At 62.4% G+C, this 19,651-nt stretch overlaps 1 protein-coding gene across 1 annotated transcript in view; it reads right to left on the bottom strand.

Moving 5' to 3' along the window:
* Nucleotides 1–387, bottom strand: part of LOC123230416 (translation initiation factor IF-2-like) — a 6,339-nt gene extending 5,952 nt beyond the window's left edge. Inside the window, exon 1 of the mRNA XM_044659795.1 lies at nucleotides 60–387. Within this exon, the coding sequence (XP_044515730.1) occupies nucleotides 60–387 (328 nt within the window). The remainder of the gene's footprint in view (nucleotides 1–59) is intronic.
* Between the last annotated feature and the right edge of the window lie 19,264 nt (nucleotides 388–19,651).

Below are 19,651 nucleotides of genomic sequence, written 5' to 3'. Positions count from 1 at the left end.
GGGGGGGGGGGGGGGGCAGGAGGCCGGGAGGCCGGGAACGGGCCGCAGGCAGGGGTCACTGTGGTGCCGTCCCAGATCCAGTGGTGCGTTGGACCCCGTGGCAATGGAGCTGACGGTGCCCCCTCTGAATGGCCTCTTGGGAAACCCCAAGGCTGCCCAGCGCCATGGTTTCCCATGAGCCTTGTGGAGCCGGTGGCCCTGGGGGTCTCTGACGGCCCGGGTAGGTGGCCGGGCGCCGTTCTCCCACAGGAAAGATGCTCCAGCCTGAGCGGGCCGCCGCTGAAGAATGTCTACGAGACAGCAGCAAAGGCCTGGCCTGGGGAGCCTGTGCTGTGACCACAGAGGCTTCCGCCGGGTGGCGAGGGCTGAGAGGCGCGCCAAAGACATGGGGAATGGGCGGCGCACGCCAGCGGGCCAGAGACGGCTAGAGCGTCCTTCCTCGTCTCCCGCTCCTGCCTGCCTCCCTCGTGGGCCTCGAGCTGGCTGGGTTCCCACAAAGGGTTAAAGGTGAACACCTGAGATGTCTGTGCCCAGGTCCATGTTGAGGCTCCCACCCATCCTCGTGGCTCCTTGTGTGGCATGCAGATGGCCTCTCCGCTTCCAGGGAATGACGGGCACCTCGGGAGGCCACCCTCCCTCCCCGGGGTGCCCCTCTGCCCACCTCTGGAAGATCTGCCCTGGGCACAGGAGATGGCACACACGGGTTTGCCCATAGCAGGTACTTAACATGTATCTGCCAAGTCAAAATGATTTGGGGAGAAGCAGTTGGATTGGGGCAGAACTCCTGGCCGGCTTCCTCCTGGCACCGTGACTCCGAGGAGCTCAGGACCTCCGAGGCTGGGTGTCGTCCTCTCAAAGACCAAGAGTCCGTCCACTGTGGAAGCAGCCACCTGCGTCAGGGAGGCTCTTCTTAGGAGGACCGTGGCTGGGTAGCCTAGTGGCCCTCTTGGCCAGTGAGGCTTGGGGGGGGCAGTCAGGGAATCTCCCAGAATTCTCTACTAGAGCCCCGGGAGGGCAACCGCTGGGCCTCGGGGGAGGAGGGCAGAGCTTGTGCCAAGCTTCACTGGCATCAGGATGTGCTCCGGGCACCAGGGGGACACACAGGACAGGAGCACACACAGGCCCCCTCGAGGGTGCCTTGGCCACAGTAACAAAGCTGCCCAGCGGGGCCCAAGCGGCTTCCCTCTCGCTTTGCTGCCACTTCCCCTTTGTCCCCTTCTTTCCACTCTGGAAGACCTTCTGTGCCTCCTCCTGGCCCCTCTGCCTGCCCTTCCTCCTCCTCCTCCTCCTCCTCCTCTCCTTAACGGAGGTCTGCCCCGAGGCATTCAATGGCAGCAGCTGCTCGGCCCTGTCACCGTCAGCCCACTCGCCACCTTGCTGGAGCACAGAATCCCTTGGGAATCCCCAACGCGCCCAGCCAGAAGTGGGCTTGCCACCAGCCTCGGGAGCCCCCCATGCCATGCTCTGTGCAATGCGATCTGGTCTGCTCCCTGGGCACTCCCCGGAGGCCTCCCCATCACTGGCTGACCTCTCATTGCCGGGAGGCTGGGAGCTCCTCCAATCTCTGGCACCTCTTAGCCCGGCCCGGTGCACGGGAGGGGCTGAGTCCACGGCCACTGATTCAGCCACTCGGCTTCCCCTGTTCTTCTGGCCGAGCTCCCCCAACTCGGTCTCTCTTGTGCTTTTTAGCCCCGTGAAAGGAGAACCCAGGTGTTCGGGGCCAAGGACCCATCATTTTCCAAGTCGGCCTTTCAGCTGGCCTGAGAAGGGCAGAGCCCGAGCCCTGGGCCCTTCCTGCCGCCTCCCCTCCGGGCCAGAATGGAGGAGGCGGCACGTGGCTCGGAACGGCAGCCCACGGCCTGGCACGTTCTCTTCCGTCCTGGATCTAGACGAGAACTTGAGCCAGAGCATGGGGGTGGCGATGGGGCGCATTTCCCTGCCACCAGTGCCCCCGCCCCCCTTTATCCGGGAGTCTCGGGCTTCTCGTGGGCCCAGGGCAGTGGCGCCGCAGCGAGGGCCAGCCTGGCAAAGAGGGCGTAACTGTGCCTCCCCCGAGCCGTCTCCTGCTCCCTGTGCCAGAGGCAGACTCTGGGCAGACAGAGAGAGCCACAGCCCGGGAGGTGGGCTTCCTCTCCCCCCCGGCCGCCGTGAGGATGACAGGAACGAGCCGCTGCTGCCACGGACCTCCGAGTGGCAGCTTCCGCAAGCAGCCGGAGGGAAAGGGCCGCCGTTGCGGGGGCCACGACTGCTCCTGGCCGAAGGAGGCTTTGACCTCCCCTCGGATTCTTTCGGCGAGGGCAGGCTCGGGAGGAAGGGCGACCGGCAGCCTTCCCTGCCCCCGTGTCCGAGTGGCCCCGGCCCCTTCCACAGGCTGGGAGGCTTGTCTGTGCCGGAGCCCCTGGACACCCAGAAAGGGAAGGGTGGCCGGGAGAGCAAAAGTAGGCCCAGAAAGCACCCGGGGGCCGAGCTCTCCCGGCCCAGTCGGGCTCTGTGGGCAGGCTGGCCGATTTCTCCCCAGCCGGGCACTGTCTGCCGAACCAGGGCAGGACCAGTATGGAGAAGTGGAGGCTTTTATTCGAGATGCGCCAGCTGGTTGGCAGCAAGGCCCGGCAGTGCCATCTGCTCTGGGGCCGGGTGCTCGGGGACTTCTCTGCAGATCACAGGCGGGAAAGAAGTCATCAGAGCGCGGTGACGGGCACCTCCGGAGAGGAAGATAAAGGCCCGCGAGCTCCGCCTTCCAGCCCTGGGCCCTCCCGGGCAGAGGGAGGCGACCGGTGGAAGTTCGGCCGCCCTGCCCCCTCCTCCCAGCCGGGCCGGCGACCACGACGGGTTCGGCCGATGCAGGTGGCGATGCGTCAGTCATTGCCGCGGGGGGCGGGCCACCGCCTCCCCGTGCCCATCTGCCCGCTCCACTGGCCAAGTCGGCGCTTCCTCCATGCCCGCCTGCTCAGGACAGTGAGCTGAGCTCCGAGCCCCCCTCTAAAGGCCATCACGGCCTGCGGCTTCTCTAGCGTTAGCTGTGTAGGACGCCAAGGAAACAAGGGGCACATTCTGCTCCAGGGAGGTCGTGCCAGGCCCCCCGCGGGCTGCCTTCACCTCGTCCCAGAGAACGGCAGCCAAGATGGAAGCCCTTTGGAGAAAAGAAGTTTCCGAAAGACTTGAAGGCCGACTTCCCTGGCAGCCACCATCGCTGCATGGAATCGGGTCCCGGTACAACGCTGCCACCGCAGCGCTCACGAGGCCTCCACGTTGCCGTGCCCGGGGACGTGGCATCCTGGGCCTCACGCATCGCCGGGCAGCCGGGCGTCAGGGAAGGATCGGTGTCCCCGGGAGCACCGAGAAGCTCAGGATGTCACAACAGGAGGGCCTCACGGGAGCCGGGGATGAGGAAAGGGAGGCCGAGGCGCAGGCCCAGAGCTCGCCTTCGCGCTTCCCGTGGCCTGGACTTTGGAGATCTCTTCCTCGAAGAGCTCCGCCATCAGCCTCCTCCACACCGGCCTCTCTCGGGCACACTAGAGTTGGCCAAGGGCTTCACGTAAGGACTCTGATTGGAGACTTCCAAGAACCCCACAAGAAGGGGCTGCCACGATGCCCGTGCTGCCGAGGGGAAACTGAGGCCGCTGAAGATGAAGGGCCTGACCAGGGTCTCGCTGCCGGTGGCATCCAAAGTGGGATTCCGCAGGTTCCAGGGGCCCCTCCAGAATCCCATTGTTCTAGGACGTGGCTCTTCCAGCCACCTTTGAGTTATGACTAGAACAGCTGGCGGGTAGAAGCTCGGGTTCTCCTTGCCTGCTGGATGCGGAGAAGGGGAAGGAAGGGAGCCAAGACCACCCGCTTCCTCCTCTTCCTCCTGCTGCTGCCTCACCGATCCTTGGCAGTGCCCCGAAGCCCATCAGAGGGCGGCAGCAGCACCCAATCGGGAACCCGATGCCGCGGGCTGAGGGCCCCCCTGGGATGGGAAAGGGAGGACTCGTGGTTGGCGGCCTGCAACAACCGACCCCTCCAACGAGCTCCACCTTCCCGGGCGCCTCCCCAGGAGAGGATACCTCGGCCTTTTCGCTCCACCTCACGCGACGCTTCCTAGTTCGGGCTCTGCTTGTCCCCGTCCTGAACCAGGAGCTCCGACGCTCTGCCCCTGCAGGGGCCCAGAACGTCCCTGGGTGGCTCAGGAGCTGCTCCCTGCGCTGCCCGGTACCCACCCTCCGGTCTCTGCTGCCCATCTCGGCTTCCCAAATCTCGCCAGAAGCTCTCCAGGGCCAGAGGCCGGCAGGCTAGTTAACGGGGGGCCTCCGGCCCTTCCCAGGAGACACACGAGGAGCCCTCCAGTGGCCGCCCAGACCTCTCGGCTTGCTTTTCTCGGGGAGCTCCCCCCACGGCGCCTCCCTCACGGAGGCGGGGGACCAAATTCATTCGTGCCGCACAGATCTGGGCCTCAGATGCTGGGGTGCCCGCCGAGCCCCATGGGACCGGAGAGCCAACATCTGCCATTCCAGCCCCCGTGACTCCCCTCGGCTCTCAAGAACACTTCCAGGCGGGAGGAGGGGACCCGGTAATGCGCCCTGCCCAAGAGAGAGATCCCCGCACCCAGGGCTCGGCCGTCAGCCACGCGAGTCAGCCACGTTCGCCAGCAGGCGCACAGGCACCACAAAGACCAGAGGCGGGAATGAAGCCCAGAAGGGTCTGAAGTGGAGCATTCCCGGCCCTCTCCCTCTCCCGTGGATCTCCCAGGAGGCCCCGAAGAGCCTCCAAGGACCCGGGCCAGTCCTGCGGGAGAGATTGTGCAGGCGTTTCCAAAGGGCTGGAGGTAGACACAGGCACCGAGTGGGAGGAGTGTCGGGCCCTTCTGACTCTGCGTCAGCTCGAGGATGGGCCAGAGGCCCTGCCTTTGGCAGCCAGCAAACCGAGCTTAAAAGATGGCCTCGGTGCCCGCGGGGGCTGCTTCAGTGGCTGCCTCCTGTGTGCTCCGAGACCCAACCCTAAGATGGCCGAGGTTTTAGGAACACGGATACGGCCTCGCTTTCCCTTTTCATAGGAAAGACCCTCCGCTGAGAAGCCAACCCTGGCCGAGCCAGGCCTGGAAGAACCCAGCAGCAACCAAGAACAACAGGGAGCAACAGCTGGCCTTGGCGCCGTGCCACGATGCCACGCACCCATCAGAGGCCACGTCGGGCAGCCTGACTCCATCCACAAAGGACACGGGTGGCTCAGATGCGCCGGAGCTCGAGTTTCCCCAACTCGGCTGGCCTTAGCTGCGCACATTCCCTGCGGGGAACCCCCTTCCCAACAGCCGAGGTACAAAAGCAAGCAGTCGTGGGAGCGCGCCTACAGCTTGTGGGCGAGATGCTCCGTGGCCGCTTCGTCTGAACCGTGTCCTCTGGCCGACTTGTGAGAGAGACACACAGGCGGGGGCTCCTGCCAAACCGTTCTTGAGTGAATGGAACCCTCGGAGCACCTGGAACCTGGTAGAGCCGGTCTGGGGGCCCCACATTTGAGAGGCGCCCCTCTGTCGCCAGGCCTAGGGATGTGCACACGCATGCACACGCACACACGCATGCACACATGCTGCTCGTTTTTCCACAGAGCAGGAGGAAGAGTTGGTGGCCCACAGCTTCTTCTGCCTCCACAGAGGGCCCATCCTCGGCCGTGAGCCTCTCTCCAGGCCCTCTTAGCAGGGCTCTGACCCAGTTTGGAGCTCCATTGCCCGAGGCATCGCCTCCAGCGGCTCCAACGCCTCCCTCACCCTGGCGTGAGCCACGAAGTGCTAAAGGCCACCCTTCACGGAGCCACGGAGAGCCGAGGAACCTGCTGCTGCCCCGGAGGCTCTGCTGTAGGAGGGGCCGATGTCGCGCCAAGCCACCTCCCGGGCGTCGAGGACGGCGTGTTCTGAAAGGCGGCAATGATGGGGGCCCCAAGGAGAACCCTCTGGGGAGGCTCCGCAGCCGACATGGATGCCAACAGCCCGGGACTCCTCAGCGTTCCGGAGCCGCCCATGCCAGGAGCCCCCCGTCCTTAGCAAAGCAAGCCCATGAGTCCGGGCATCCCTCGTTCCGAGGTCGTGGCAGCCTGGCCCGGGGCACCTGGCCCAGGAAGGGAGCTGCGGGAAAGGGCAAAGGCTCAGCACCAGGACCGAGACTTCCCTGCACATCTGGCCGTTCGGCCCGGGAAGCTAGCGGAGCGAAGGGAGGCTGAGGGCAGAGGCAGAGTCCATGCCGCTCGGATGCCCCTGTAAGCAGGGAACTGTGGTGGCGGGCATCGACGGGGGCCCGTGAACGGCTCGCCACAGCAGGAATAACGCAGGACTGGAAGCAGGGAGACCAGGATTCACGGGGTGCCTCACAACACGGGCACCAGGTCGGTCCCTGCACAAAAGCTCCCATCTGGGGAGGCCCCTCCCGTCCTTCATGGATGGGGATGTGTGTGCTGAGCTTGGAGGTTCCTCCCAGCGTGGATGATCCCATCGTCATCCATGGGGGAAGGAAAGGGGGAGAGGCATAATCGGGCATTGGTCGTCCTCCCCAGGACCGCACTGCCCCCGATGGGCGTGGCCGGAGGTAGCCTGCTCCCAAAGTGAGCGGGTCACTGGACATCTGGCCACGTTGTGCCACTGCATGGGCCCCCCAATGCCCCCGTGGCTCCCCGGGCTGAAGACTTCCCAGTTCCCCTCTCGTGCCCAAAGCTGTCTGGGGCGCCCACTGCCCAGATTGACAAGATGGCGGTGGGCTCCCTTCCCGGCCCAGGTGGCCTTCTCCGTTCTCCCCTAGCCGGTGCCTGGCCACTGCTCCCTCCTGGCTCCCACCATCCCTGCTTCAACACCACCCCCAGAATACCCCTATCCAGACTGGAGCCCCCTCCTCCTGGAAGCCCCCCGAGGTCTCTCCTACTGCCAAAGGGCCTCCTAGAATATGCCCTGCCGCCAGGCGTGATGTGGGGGCTTGGGGGGGTCTCTTTCCTTCTGTGCCCCTGGTGGCAGCAGAGCCAAGGGCCTCCCCTCTGGTCTCCCCTCGGGCCTCCCGCCCAGCCTGGCCCTGGTACCCGGCCCTTAGCAAGCCCAGGCCAGAGGTGGGCAGGCAGCGTTCCCCATCCACAGTACTGGGGTCTCTGGCCCGGCTCCTGACAGGCCAGCGGGCGGCGCAGACACCCGGAGAGTCCCAGGAGAGGCCCCGCGGCTGCCCCACAGACACCCAGGGAAGCAGGGATGGCAAAGGAAGCGCACCGGGGGAGCCTCGAGGCCCAGCGGCCCAGCCCCTCCGCAGGGACCCCCGGCAGGCAGCCGCGGGCACGTTTCAGGGGGACACGAGGAAGCCGAACTCGGAGCAGCTGCACCCTGAGAGCCGGAGGATGCCTCCGTGGGGGAGGGTCCAGCATGGCCTCATGGCAGAGCCTCAGCGGCCTTGAGCCAAGCCCCTGACTGCGCAGGGGGAGCCTCGAAATCCAGCGTGGGGAGGCCGCCCGGGGCACGGCCCTCCCCGTGTCCCCGCGCCCTGCAGTGAGTGCGCTGGCAGGCCTGGGGGACTCGGCCTCTGTCCAGCCTCCAGGAGGTCTGGGAATCCCCCCCAAAGAGGCGGTGATTCAGGGTCCCCCAAAGTACCCACGTCGTTCCTTCTCCCCAGAAAGAGCCCTCCTGGCGCCCCCGCTGGGACCAGGGAGACCCCCCAGGCCGTGGCACATTGCTGAGACGTGGCCCCCCGGGCCCTGGGCAGGCCTCGGCCTCGCTGGCTGCTCTCGGCCTTCCCATTCTGAGCTCTCCTGCATCCTTCTCGGGGGGGCGCCCAGGCCTGGGGTCTCTTCTGAGGCTGCAGCCTGAGCCCCCGGGGGTCCCCCCAGAGCCTCGACCCCAACTCCCCAAGCAGAGAACTTCCTCGTGCGCCGCCCCGATTCAATATGGCTGCCCTTCAGGGGGGCCTTCCAGGGCCCGGAGTCCCAGGCCAGGGGCTCCCGCTCACAGGCCGGGCAGGAGAGGTGTCCGTGGAGGGTCTGCGGGCACTCTGGCCTCCCCAGACCAACTCAGGAGGCCCCTGAGGAGCCCGGCCTTTGGGGGCTTCCAGGCAGCTCCCCGGTTCTAGGCAGGCGGAGCCACCAGGAGGCCACCGCAGGAGTCCAGGCTTCCAACAGGGAGGGGCGGCCGGCAGAGGCCTCCCCACGGGCTTGGCGCCGTGTTGGTCAGGGTGGACGAGAGAGGGAGGAGCCGCGAGCCTGGGGACGCCTGCGCGGGAGGCCCTTCTCCCATTCGACGCCCGCGCCCACCTTTGCTCTGACCACTCTGTGGCGAAGACACCGACTGCGATGGTTCCCCGATGGGCGGCCCTCGTGTCCTGTCCGTGTCACACAGGGGTGTCTGGGGTCCCCCAGCACCCACCATTTCGTTTTGAGAATCAACAAGCATTGGGCCACGGAGTAGCCTGAAGCGCGCCATTCCCTGAGCCGAACCCACGTTCCAGCCTCTCCTGGGCCCACCTCCCCGGGGAAGGCAGTGAGCCACGCTGAAGACCTCCACGTGGCTTTACCCGTATTTCCTCCAGAGCTGGGGCTCCCTCCTTCCTCCTCCTCCCCCCTGAATTCAGCCACGAGACCTTCCAGCGCGCTCCGTCCACTCGCTGGCCATTCAACGAGGCTCCTCTAAGGGCAGGAGCTGCCCTTACGCCGTCCCTCCCCTCCAGCCACTTGTGTCATCTCGCTCACAGAACAAGTGAAAGAATCCTTCGTGCGCTCTGTCCCTGGTGGCGTCGCCTGTTAGATGGAATCTCTGGGAGCCGGGAGTCCACCCTGTGATTGACGGGTGGATCCGCTGGATGTCGGAATGTTCCCAGAGGGCCGTGCGGACACAGGAGAGGGCGGCTGGCTCGGGGGGGGGGGGGTATAAAACCGCCCTGGCAGGTTCCTTTCTTTCCCTGTGACCGGAGATCAGGGGATCCTGGTCTTGGTGGGATCGAGACTTCCGGGCTCAGCCCTGCAGGCTCCTCCTGTTTGTTCCTGTACCATCACCAACCTGCAGCAGACCATCATCTCTGCTTCTGCTGCCCCAGATAGTGGGAAGTCCGTCATCTTGGCTATCCGGGTGTCCCGGGGCCCGGGAGGGAGCCGGGAGGTGGGCAGGAGGAGACGAGGGTGCAAAGGGGGCACCTGAAGGCTGGTGAGGCACGTCATCTAGTGAAGAAGAAGCTGAAAGATCTTGCGGCAGTTCGCCCGCTCTGCTGGGGCCGTGGCCAGGCTGGCCCAGAGAGAAGCTAATCGTCTGGATTCTTCCTTTGCCCGCAGTTGGAGGTTCATCAGCATCATTTTAAATTAGGGTCTCCCAGTACCTCCGTCCAATCCCATCGTCCTCCCTGTTAAATACAACCAGAGCTAAAGGAGCTTCTCAGACTCCAACGCTGCCCAGCTGAAGAGCCGTCATACGCTATCGATCACCCCAGGTGGGCCCGGAAGGGGCCTCGTCCACCGACCTGCAGGATCCTGCCTGGACGCCGCTACGAAGCAGGGAGGGGCCGTCCCGCCCTCCGTCTCTACTTCATCTGCATCCGTCTCGTAGAGGACTATCAGGGGGTCTTTTATTATATCCCGCCCCAGAGGATCTTGGGGCCGAGGCGGCTTCCTGTGGCCCCTCCCCACGGCCGCCATCGATGAGCGGCGCCCCAGGAATGCCTCGGCCCGAGAGGCGCGGCAGCTGAACCGTCACGGTGTAGGGGCTCCCGTGGGCAGTTCGGGAAGCTCCCGGCCCCAGCCCAGGCTCGTGGGCCACGTGGGCCACCGGTAGACCAGCTTTGGTCCCTGGCCCGGCCGCTCCCTTTACTGCCTTCGGTGAGATTCTGGGCTTGTTTCTTGGCACCAACGTGGACCCCTCGAGGCGATGCCAGGAAAGAGCGGCCTCTGGGGCTTCCTGCCGGGCTAGGAAGGCTCCGAGGAAGATGCCGCTGACGGGCTCTGCCTCTACCCACAGACAGGGCTCACCGCGGGCTCACGGACCCTGCGAAAGGGACTCTTCCTAGGTGAGAGCTCGCCCTCGGGCCTCCTCCATCCATCCATCGCCCTGGCACGGCTGAGACGACTTCGCCAGCCTCTAGGGGAAGGCAGACACTCATCGTGAGCCCTAGCTGGGCAAGGGTCCGAGGAGCCGCAGGGCATAGCCGGGCAGCGCCCAGAGGCAGGACCCCAGACTCCTCCGCAGTGCTGGAGGCCAGACGAGTCCCACAAGGCCCAATGTGGGCATTTATAATAGGGAGTGTTTCTTCTGGCTTCCTCGGAGAGAGGGAGGGCCTGGGAGGGGGGCAGTGCCGCCCTGAAAATAGACGGAATTTGCCCTTTTTAAACACACCTATGACTCCGCTTCTGCCATTCAAGGCCCACCCCAGTCAGCCTCTATGCTGTCCCTCCACGTGTGTCCCAATCCTTGTCATACTCCTTTCAGACCATCCTCGGTCCCCAGCGCTCCCAGCATTAGAAGGGGCTCCTCTAGGGCCTGGCACAACCTCTGGGGGCCCACGTTCCCCCTTCGTCGAGCCCAACTGAGGTAGGAGCTCCTTTGGGACTCTCCCTCCCAGCACGGGTGACAGTGATGGCCGCACACGAGGGGCCCCTCCCTCCTCAGCCCCCCCAAGCACAAAAAGAGAGCGTAAGCCCCTAAGAGAGCAGGGCCTGCTGGGTCTTGGCTCCCTTGGCACCCCCAGGGCAGCGCAGAGACTGGCACGAGATTGGCCCTTGGCAAGCCCCGGCGAATGGACCGGAATGTCTTCAGCTGTGTGGGGAGGTGGCACCCCCAAGGGTGGCACCGCAGTGTTAGGGCTTTGGACTGCAGTCATCCTCCACAGTCCCAGGGGGTTGGCGGGGACTTAGAAGCCAGCTCACCTGCCTTGGCACCACAGCCAGGGCAAGTCTTCCTGCCATGTTCCATAGGGGTGCGGTGAGCCGGAGCCCCGGCCCCATGCTCTGCACCCAGTGCCCTCGTGAGTGACGAGCGGTGCCCATCTCTGAGCTCAGGCGAGTGCACCTCGAATCCTGCGACCCGGCCGAGCCACAGCTTCAGAGCCAAGTTCCGAATAGGCCGGGAGGCCAGGTAAGCAGCACGGGGCGTTCCCTTGAAAGGGGGAGCCTCTGCCTCCGTCCTCTGCCCTCCCTGAGCCAGGACCCTGCCCGAATCGGAGAGCGTCTGACCCAAACGGGAGCCGCTGGGAGTGCGGGCTGCTGCGGGCTGCTGCGGGCATAGTTGCCTGGATACGGCTGTTTGTTTTTCTAAAAATACACCCGATGGTGCTTCAGAGAAAGCCCTGGAGCCAGGCCGGCCTGAAGATGCCCTCGGAATGGGCCGGCTTTGCCTCAAAGCAGTTCTGGAGTCCGGGAGGCCCAGAGAAGGCCGGCACACAGCGACAGGGAGCCGCCGGGGTCAGGCCCCATCGCCGGGCGGGAGGCTCCTTGCAGTGGGCGGCAGGAGGGAGGATGGCTTTGACACGGCAGAGACAGACTCTGTGCCCGGCTCGCCCCCTTCCCGCCACCAGCCCTCAGGCTCGAGGCCACTCTGATCTGTCTGTGGAAGCGCCCATCGGCGTCAGAGAGCACAATCGGGGTGGGGGTTCCTCAGGCCTGAGGGGGCCAGGGGTGGCCAGATCCCAGAAGGCAGCCGCTTGCCTGGGGCGGGGAGGCTTGGTGGACTCTGGGGTCCTTCCTAAGCAATGAAAGGGAGGGAGGGAGGCAGGCAGGCAGGCCCACCGCCCTGCGCTTTCAGAGAGCACCAACGGGCCCAGTGTGCACACTGCAGCATCTTGTTTTCCTTTTCTCTCCCCAGGAGCTGGCTAATAAAGAAACGCATTTTGCTTGGCTCCACGCGTGGGCCTAATGGTGGGTTTCTTGCCTTTGCGATGCGTGGAGGAGGGGGCAGACAGGGAGAGGCTGGGAACTGAAGCAGCAGAGCGGGCTCTCCTGAAGCCCGGTACCCTGGGGGGCAGGGCCAGGGGGTTTTCCGGCTCCCAGAATCCACCTGAGCTCCGGACCGTGAGCTCGGTTCTGACTGGACCTTGCGGGAGGAGGGCACATGCTTACCTAGCATGGAGACGGGCCACAGGAGGAGCTCATGCCCGTAGGAAGGGGGGTACCTCGTGCAATGCCCCGCTGAGGAGGGTGGGGAGTCGAAAGAGCTTGTGAAGGCGGCATCCAGGCCTCAAGGGCATCCCCAAGGGGGTGAAGGTCCGCAGATCAGAGCCTCCCTTGTGGCTCTCTTCCACGTGTGCTCACACTTCACCAGACACGGCGCATGGTCCGAGTCTCCCCAGGCATTGGGATGGCCTTGCTGCCAGGGCAATGGGCTTGGTCTCCTCATGCCAATAACAACAGCAACAGGAGCCGGCTTGTACATCGCACTTGAATGACTCGCGGAGGCTCCCGCCATCCCTTGGCTTTCCCACTTCCCATCTCGGTGCTCCCTCCCAGGGTCTCGGGGCCAGTAAATGTCTGAGGTCACATTTGAACTCAGGACTTTCCACCTTTAAGATCAGGGCTCCCTCTACTGAGCCATCTTCCTTTTTCACTTTGTTGATAAACTGTTCTGTGGAGACTGTGCAGCGTCCTGAGGACAAGAGCCTGGCTCTACCACAGTCCACACCTTGTCACAGGTCCAGTGGGGGTTCTAGAGCTGGGGAGAAGATGGGGCAGGCAGATTCGGGCACCCCAGGAACCCAAGGAGATGGAGGCAGAAGTTCTCCTGGGAGCCAGGGCCTGGCAGGGAGAAGCAGGCAGGAGTGGGCACAGCCTCCAGGTAGCAGGTCACAGCAGTAGTCTCCCTCACCTCCAGCATCTGTGGTATCATGATTGGGGAGGCAGGCAGGCCTGCGGTGACCTAAGCTTTGGCCCAGAAGGTTCTATGAAGCCTCGTTAAGGACGGCTTTTCATTGTGGGGGTCCAGCCCTGGCAGGATCCAGGAAGGCCCTTGGAGAACGGCATCAGCAGGTTGAGAAGGGAGATGAGAGACAGTCAACGCTTTACCTACAGCTGGGCATTGCGGAAAAATGGCTCTCTTTGGCTTGCACTGATTTTGTTTGTACGCGCTTGAAGGTCACCCCTCCATGTGGCCTAAGCTATGTCCTTTCCAACATGCATCTCTCCTTGCACATAATGGAATGGGCCCTACATTAACTTCCACAGAATCACCAAGTCATTTTGTCACCGTTCTCTAATGACCCTGTATTGTTGGGTTTCTACAAAAGAGGCAAAGCTTTGCAGTGTTTGTATTCTCATGGCAGGCTAGCCGAGTCAGAGATTCTTTCTTCACTTGCCCATGAGGTGCAAGACTTGCAGTCAAGCTAAGAAAGCTAAGAAGAATCATTCCTCACACTAACCAATGACACAATTCATCAAGTTATTCGTTACACTAACTTTGTTACTAACAACTTTTCGTTCTCCAGTAACTTTCAATATCTTTCATAGGTGAGTCTCCTGGGCTGTGGGGTTAACAAAGCAGTCCGGTGGAGGGGATGTACCAGCCTTTCCATTGATATGTATATATTATGTGTATATATATGTATATATATATGTATTATACATGTATATGTTGTGTATATGTTGTATGCATGTATCATACGTATATATGTATACATGTAAATTCTGTGAATAATTTGATACAATTGACTTGCAAGCATTTAATTGTAATTTGCATAAGTGAGTTTAATGTTTTGTTGTAATTTTGATGTAAAAGACTTATGCAATGTTGTGTTAAAATGTATTTCCAAAATTATTTGCATTTATTAGTTAGTAGGATGTTTCTGTATTAGAATAGGAGTTGTGTTTGATGTTTGTTTTGACTTTTGTGTTGATACTTCATATTTGTTGTTGATTTTGTTAATTTTGTTGGAAATTTTACATCGTTACTTGTTAACTTTGTGCTTTGAACTATGTAACTGTTCGATGTATTTATCCCTTTACTTTTCCTTGTTAAAATTCCTAGTGTAGGATAGGATAGTGTTAGATAGAATAGAGTTAGTGTAGGTTGTTTGTTATTTTGGGTTAGAATTTTAGTTTAGTTTGTAGTGCACAAATACCAAAATGTTGTTAATTTTGGCTTTGTGCAAAGGGGGGAACTGTTGTGAGGATTATTTAGGTATTAGTTTATATAGAGTTAATGTGGACCTAGCAAGAAGGGCTGTAGAATTCCACATGGAATGGGGAAGCAGGAAGTGTGCTCTCTCTCTCTGAGATGGACTCCATGGTGGTTGGGACAAGTTGTAACTGACCCTGGGAGACCTCAGAGGAAGTGGAGTTTGTACCCTGATTCCCTGGGATCCTGAAGGAAGACTGTCATCTGCTTGTGGGAGATTTTTGGTAGAGACTATTAATCCCAACCTGAGTTGCTGGTTAACTTGGGCTGGTTTAGCTCCCAGATCTACCCACCTGAAGGAGTATAGACTGTGGACCCGGGAAAACTGTGCCATTGCTGGATTTTACTCGGCATTGAGGATCCCGCTTTCCTTCCTGATCTCCCTTGTGCCCTGCCTGCTATGGTTTCTAGCTTAATGTAGATAAGGACATTCCCTGTCCCTGAGGCTTGCCCATAGACTGGTAGAATAGAACCCCCTTCTCCCTTCTTTAGACTATAGTTCTCTTAAATTAAACTTTTGTTTATAAGCCCTCTTGTCAATCTCATTTGCATGCAGTTTCTGACTCTCTGGCTAGGTGGGTCAGTGTGGCAGTTAAGGCCCAACAGTCATTCCTGTCAACTGCCATTCCCCAAACTGTCAAACCCAATTTCCCAGCCTAAGTCAAGTCCATTCCTGTCTCCTACTCACCCTTCTGAACCCAGATAAATATTTCATTGAACCCCCACGTTTTTCCCCATAAGACCATGGACGGCAGCTCTCCATCATTCGTCCCTCGTCCTCCCACGTTAACGTAGCGAATCAGGGAAGCCTGTCCTTCCTGGCTTGCTATCCTGTGAGCTCCTGTGCGTGGGAGTGGAAAATCAAAGTACAGCTTTGCTGGGTTTACACCTCGGAGGGTCCATCGAGGACCCCTCACACAAATGGGCACACAGGGGTCCTCCATAGATTGGGACCCCTGCAGGCGTGCCATTTGCATAGCCAGGAAAAGTCTTCGCTCTGCTGGGTTGTTAAGAAGAACCTTTGGGGGAATTTCTGTATCATTCCATGTAAGGCTGGGGTTTTCCTGGGAATCTATAAAGGCCCGTCACAGCCTCCAGCTGTTCTTCTGCATTCCCCTGGGGTGGAGGAGAGACACTGACCATAACAATTCCAATCATAGGGAGGAGTCCCACAGGGGAGTCTGAGTGCAGATTTGCAGTCCTCGGAGTCTACCTGTGACCATGTCAGACAGCGTGGATTGAATGACTCCCAGCATTTCATGAAACCACCCCACTGGCAGGGCCAACCCAGGCACCATCCCCACCTCCCCAGCTTTTAGCCAAAGGACAAGGCGGGCAGAGGGCAGCCTGGGTCTGAACAGAGACCCCTGTGCCCAGCCTCTCCCTTCTGCCCAGCCTTCAGGACTCGGGGAACCGCCCTGGGGGGCAGCGTCGGCCAGGGCCCTCTGGGGAAGCACATGGGGCCTCCCCATCTCTCCCAGGGGCTTGGCATGAGCAATGCCTTCCAGGGTCCCAGGAACCCAGCCAAGGACGTGCCCAAGGCAAGGGTGGCTGCCCTCAGTCACTGGGTCATGTCTCATCCCCCATCACTCTGGCTGCCCACTGCCCCGGGTTCCTGCCCTGTGCCCAGGCGAGGCGGTGCACCTCTATCCGAGTCTATTTATAGCTGGATAATTCATCTCTGCGTCTCACGCCACAGAGGAGGCCCGACGACGACCAACACGAGGCCGCGGTTCCCTTTGATGCCCTTTGATGGTGGCGATCCTGTCGCCTTCAGATAATTCCCACGTCCAGTTGGTGAGCCCTCGTGGGTCCGTGCATGGCTCTGGCCAAGGTCTGAACTGGCTCCCAGTGGCCTGGGGCTGCCCATGTGCCGGGCCCCAGTGGCCACAGAGCAGCAAAGTCGGCCAAGAAGTGCCAGGCTCTGGCCGCCTGCGTGGGCACAGTCTGGTGGGGCACGGCCCTCCCCAGGCTCTCTGAGGAGCTGGCCTGAGAGCCCAGGCCGAAGCCTGGCTCCTCCCGTGGCCCTCCTGCGACGCCTCGGCCCCCACCCCCAGGGGCTCCCAGAAGCTCGCTGAGGAGCCGGGCATCGTCCTTGCTTCACCCCAACACTGAAGGCTCCAGGCGAGGCTCGTGTCCCTCCCATCCGACCCTTCCCCGTGGCTCTTCCCTCTCGTCCTCTCCCCACGTTCCCTGAGGTTCCCCCGGAGCCCATTCACTCTCCCCTTGCCCTTCGGCGGCTCAGGGGCACCGCGATGGCTCCCAACCACCACGGCGCAGGCCTGAGATTCCTTTGATTATCCTTTTTCTTATTATCCAAAAGACTCCTGGCCTGGGCCTGAGGGGGCACGTGGGAGCCCCTGCAAAGAAATTCTAGCTTCCTTTCTGGCTCTATCTGTCTGCCTGTCTGCCAGCCTCCCGCCGGGCTTCCTCCTGACCTCCGATACCTCCTAGCAGTGTGACCCTGGGCAAGTCACTGAACCCTCATTGCCTAGCCCCGTGGCTCTTCCGCCTTCGAACCAACGCACAGTACTGAGGCTAAGACAGAAAGCGAGACAGAGGCACAGAGGAGGAGTGGGCTGGGGCCAGGCGGAGGCCAGGCGGAGGCCCCTCAGCAAATGCTCCTGCGGGCCAGGGTTCAAATGGGGAAGAAGGAGCCACGGAGGCAAGGAAGGAGGCAGCAGATGGAGGAGCCTCTGGGAAGGCCAGAAGCATCTCTGGAGAACTTGGAGGCCCCCCAGGGGGCTCCTTCTGGGCGATACTTTCCCGGGGCCGCGTGTGCCCTGCTGGGCCTGATGGGGGTGTTCCCTGCCTGAGGCCAGGGGAAGGGCCGGAGCAGAAGCTAGAACAGCCTCACACAGCCCCGACGCCCTTAAGGAGTTGGGGGAGCCCCCACCCCCCTCCCAGCGCCCCCTTGGGAGGAGCCATTGGCCGACGCGGCCTCCCTCTGAAGCACCAGAGCGTCCGGGCCTAGAGCCGAGGGACACAGGAACGAGGCGAAGCGCCCAGGCTGGGCGCAGACGAGGCCCCTCTGAGGTGCCCCAGAGAGCGGCCCGTCCCCTCTGTCGGTGCCGCCGGGCACTGCCTCGCCACGGGAAGACGGGGCAGCTGTGCCAGGCTACGGGCCCCTCCCAGAACGAAGTCCTGAGCCTGTGGCCTTGAGTGTCCTGGAGGAGCCCCAGGGGGGCTGCTCCACTGACCGGACTCTGCCCTGCCCCCAGCTCAGGGTGGGCATCCTCGCCAGCCCCTGCCAGCCTTCAGGCTGGCACACATGGCAGACAGACAGGCAGACACACACAGACAGGCAGAAAGCAGACAGGCACATGGACAGACATGGACAGACACACACGGACACGAGAGGGCGGGCTCTGGGTTCAGGGGTGCCTCTCCCTTTGTGGCTTTCCCCATCGCACTTTCACCCCGTGCCGGGTTCCAGCCCAGCAACTCGGTTTACTCCCGATGTTCTCGTCTGGGCATTCCCTCCCGAGGCTGGCCCTCTCCTCAGGAAAGGACCAACCTCCCTCAGAAATTGGGGGCCCAAGGGGCGCCCCCTCTCCCTGCCAGCCCCTCCTGGGCGTCCTCCATCCTCAGACGAAGCGGCCCTTCCCCATGAGCCTCCCCAGGGACGTCCGGCCTTTCCCTGCCTCCCCCGGCCAGCCCTAGGGTCCAGGCAAGAGTCACCTTTCCTCTGTCCAGCTTCTGGGGACCCAAGTGCGAAAGCTCATCCCCAGGACCTCCTCCAGGGAGCCCCCCAAAGGGAGGAAGCAAGATGTTGGGGGATGCTTCCTGGAAGAGGCGGCACCAAGAGCACTAGGCCACGGGCTTCTCCTCCCTGGGGGGGCCCTAAGGAACCAGGACGTAGGAGGCTGGTGCTCCGCCCAGAGAGCGCCCTTCAAAATGCCAGCCACGCGGGCACCACTGCCCCCCAAGAGGGTGGCACCCCACATTGGAGCTCACAAGGCCCAAGACTCGCAGACGGGCCACCCCCGGGCCAAGGGCTACCAGGAGCCCATTTTACAGAGGAGAAGGCCAAGGCCGGGGGTGAGCTCAGACCTTCCCAGCCTGGCCCGGCACCCCCAAAACTAACACAAGGACAAAGAAGAGGCGGGGATCCCCTGGGCACTGCCCAGTGGCCCCCTCCGGCCCCTCCGCCCCCACCCCATGCCTGCTCGGCTCCATGCCCGGCACACCGTGGGCGTCCTGGGGCTGGAGGTGCCTGTCTCGCCCCAAGAAGTTTGGCACAGCACTTGGCACCAGGCGGCCTCCCCTGTGCCACGCTGGCCCACCTTCTCGGGGCTGGAGGATGCCTACATGCCAGGGCAGCTTATTCTAGGGTGGCACATTGGGCTGGCTGCGCTCTTCAGGCAAAAGTGGGCCGCCATCCCCACCTGGTGGCTGTGCTGTGCAATGGCCGGCTGGCTGGGGCTCCAGGCTGGAACCTGATGGAGCCCTGGCACGGGGGAGTGGGCCGGGCAAGGCCCTCCTCTGGCGGGGGGGGGGGGGGGGGAGCTGTAGGCGGCCTCAGAGCGCCCTCCTGCCCGGGCCCCAGTGCCAGGATGCTGAGGGCTCCCCGGATCTCCGTCTGTGATCCTCGGCGTCGAGGGAGCCTCCAAGCAAGAGGGTGAGCCCAAGGGGTGAGAGAAGGCCCAGGAGGAGCCAGGGATGCCTGCTGCCCCCCACGGCCCTCCAGCTCCGGGCACACCCTTCCCTGGGGCCTGCCGAAGGCTTTTGGGCCCTCAGAGCCACCCTCGGTGTCCGATGGCAGAGGGGGAGGCCTTCTGGGAATGGGTCTGCTTGGATTGGGGGGGGCCTCCGACCGCCTGGGCCAGAACCAGGGCCCCAGCCCTTCGGGGTTCCTGTCCCCGGGCCAGGCTGCAGCCCTTCCTGGGTGCCCTGAGTGGCTACCAAGGGCGCCTTCCCCACGGAGGCCAGGGCCGAGCTGGGCAGCTACTCGGACGTCCTCCCTCCCTGCCGGACTCCCCCTGGGAGGCGAGGGGGGACAGGCGTGCCTGGGGCAGAGGGAAGAGGGGGAGCTGACCAGATGGACCACTCCAAGCGCCCCCATGCGTTTGCCGCCTCCCTTCTAAAGCTCCTCCTTCCTTCCTGGAATCAAGGCAGAAGGGCGGGAAGGGCCGGGCCGTGGGGATCGCCCAGCCGGGACCCCCAGACCACCGGACCTCCGGGACTTCTAGGCTCAGGGCCCCAGGATCCTGCTCGGCTTTTACATCCCGCCCTCGTGGGGACGGAGACGGGGACTGGGAAGGTGGTCTCTGCCTTGCTGCCGCCATACTGGGCTCCGGCTTTCCCGGACTCTGTCCAAGGGCGAGTTCTTATTCCAGAAACTTGGATCTGTGGATTCACCAAACACTGCACGGCCGGCCTGACACGCTGTTTTCCAGCCAGAATGGGACCGTCTGCCGCCGGCCTTCTGAGCCAGCCTCTTCCCATTGTTCGGCCATTTCCTGGACCTTTTGGTCCTCCGCATGTGTTTGATCCTTTTTTTAGCTCTAGGAACCACGGAAGGGGCAGATTCACTTAGCAGAATTGTCCTTTTCCTCCCATTGGCGCCGCCTGCCC

This window comes from Gracilinanus agilis, chromosome 1, assembly GCF_016433145.1.
Source record: "Gracilinanus agilis isolate LMUSP501 chromosome 1, AgileGrace, whole genome shotgun sequence".
NCBI classification, from domain to species: domain Eukaryota; kingdom Metazoa; phylum Chordata; class Mammalia; order Didelphimorphia; family Didelphidae; genus Gracilinanus; species Gracilinanus agilis.
Note: the sequence above shows the minus strand (reverse complement) of the source record. Positions and strands in the feature narration are given on the sequence as shown.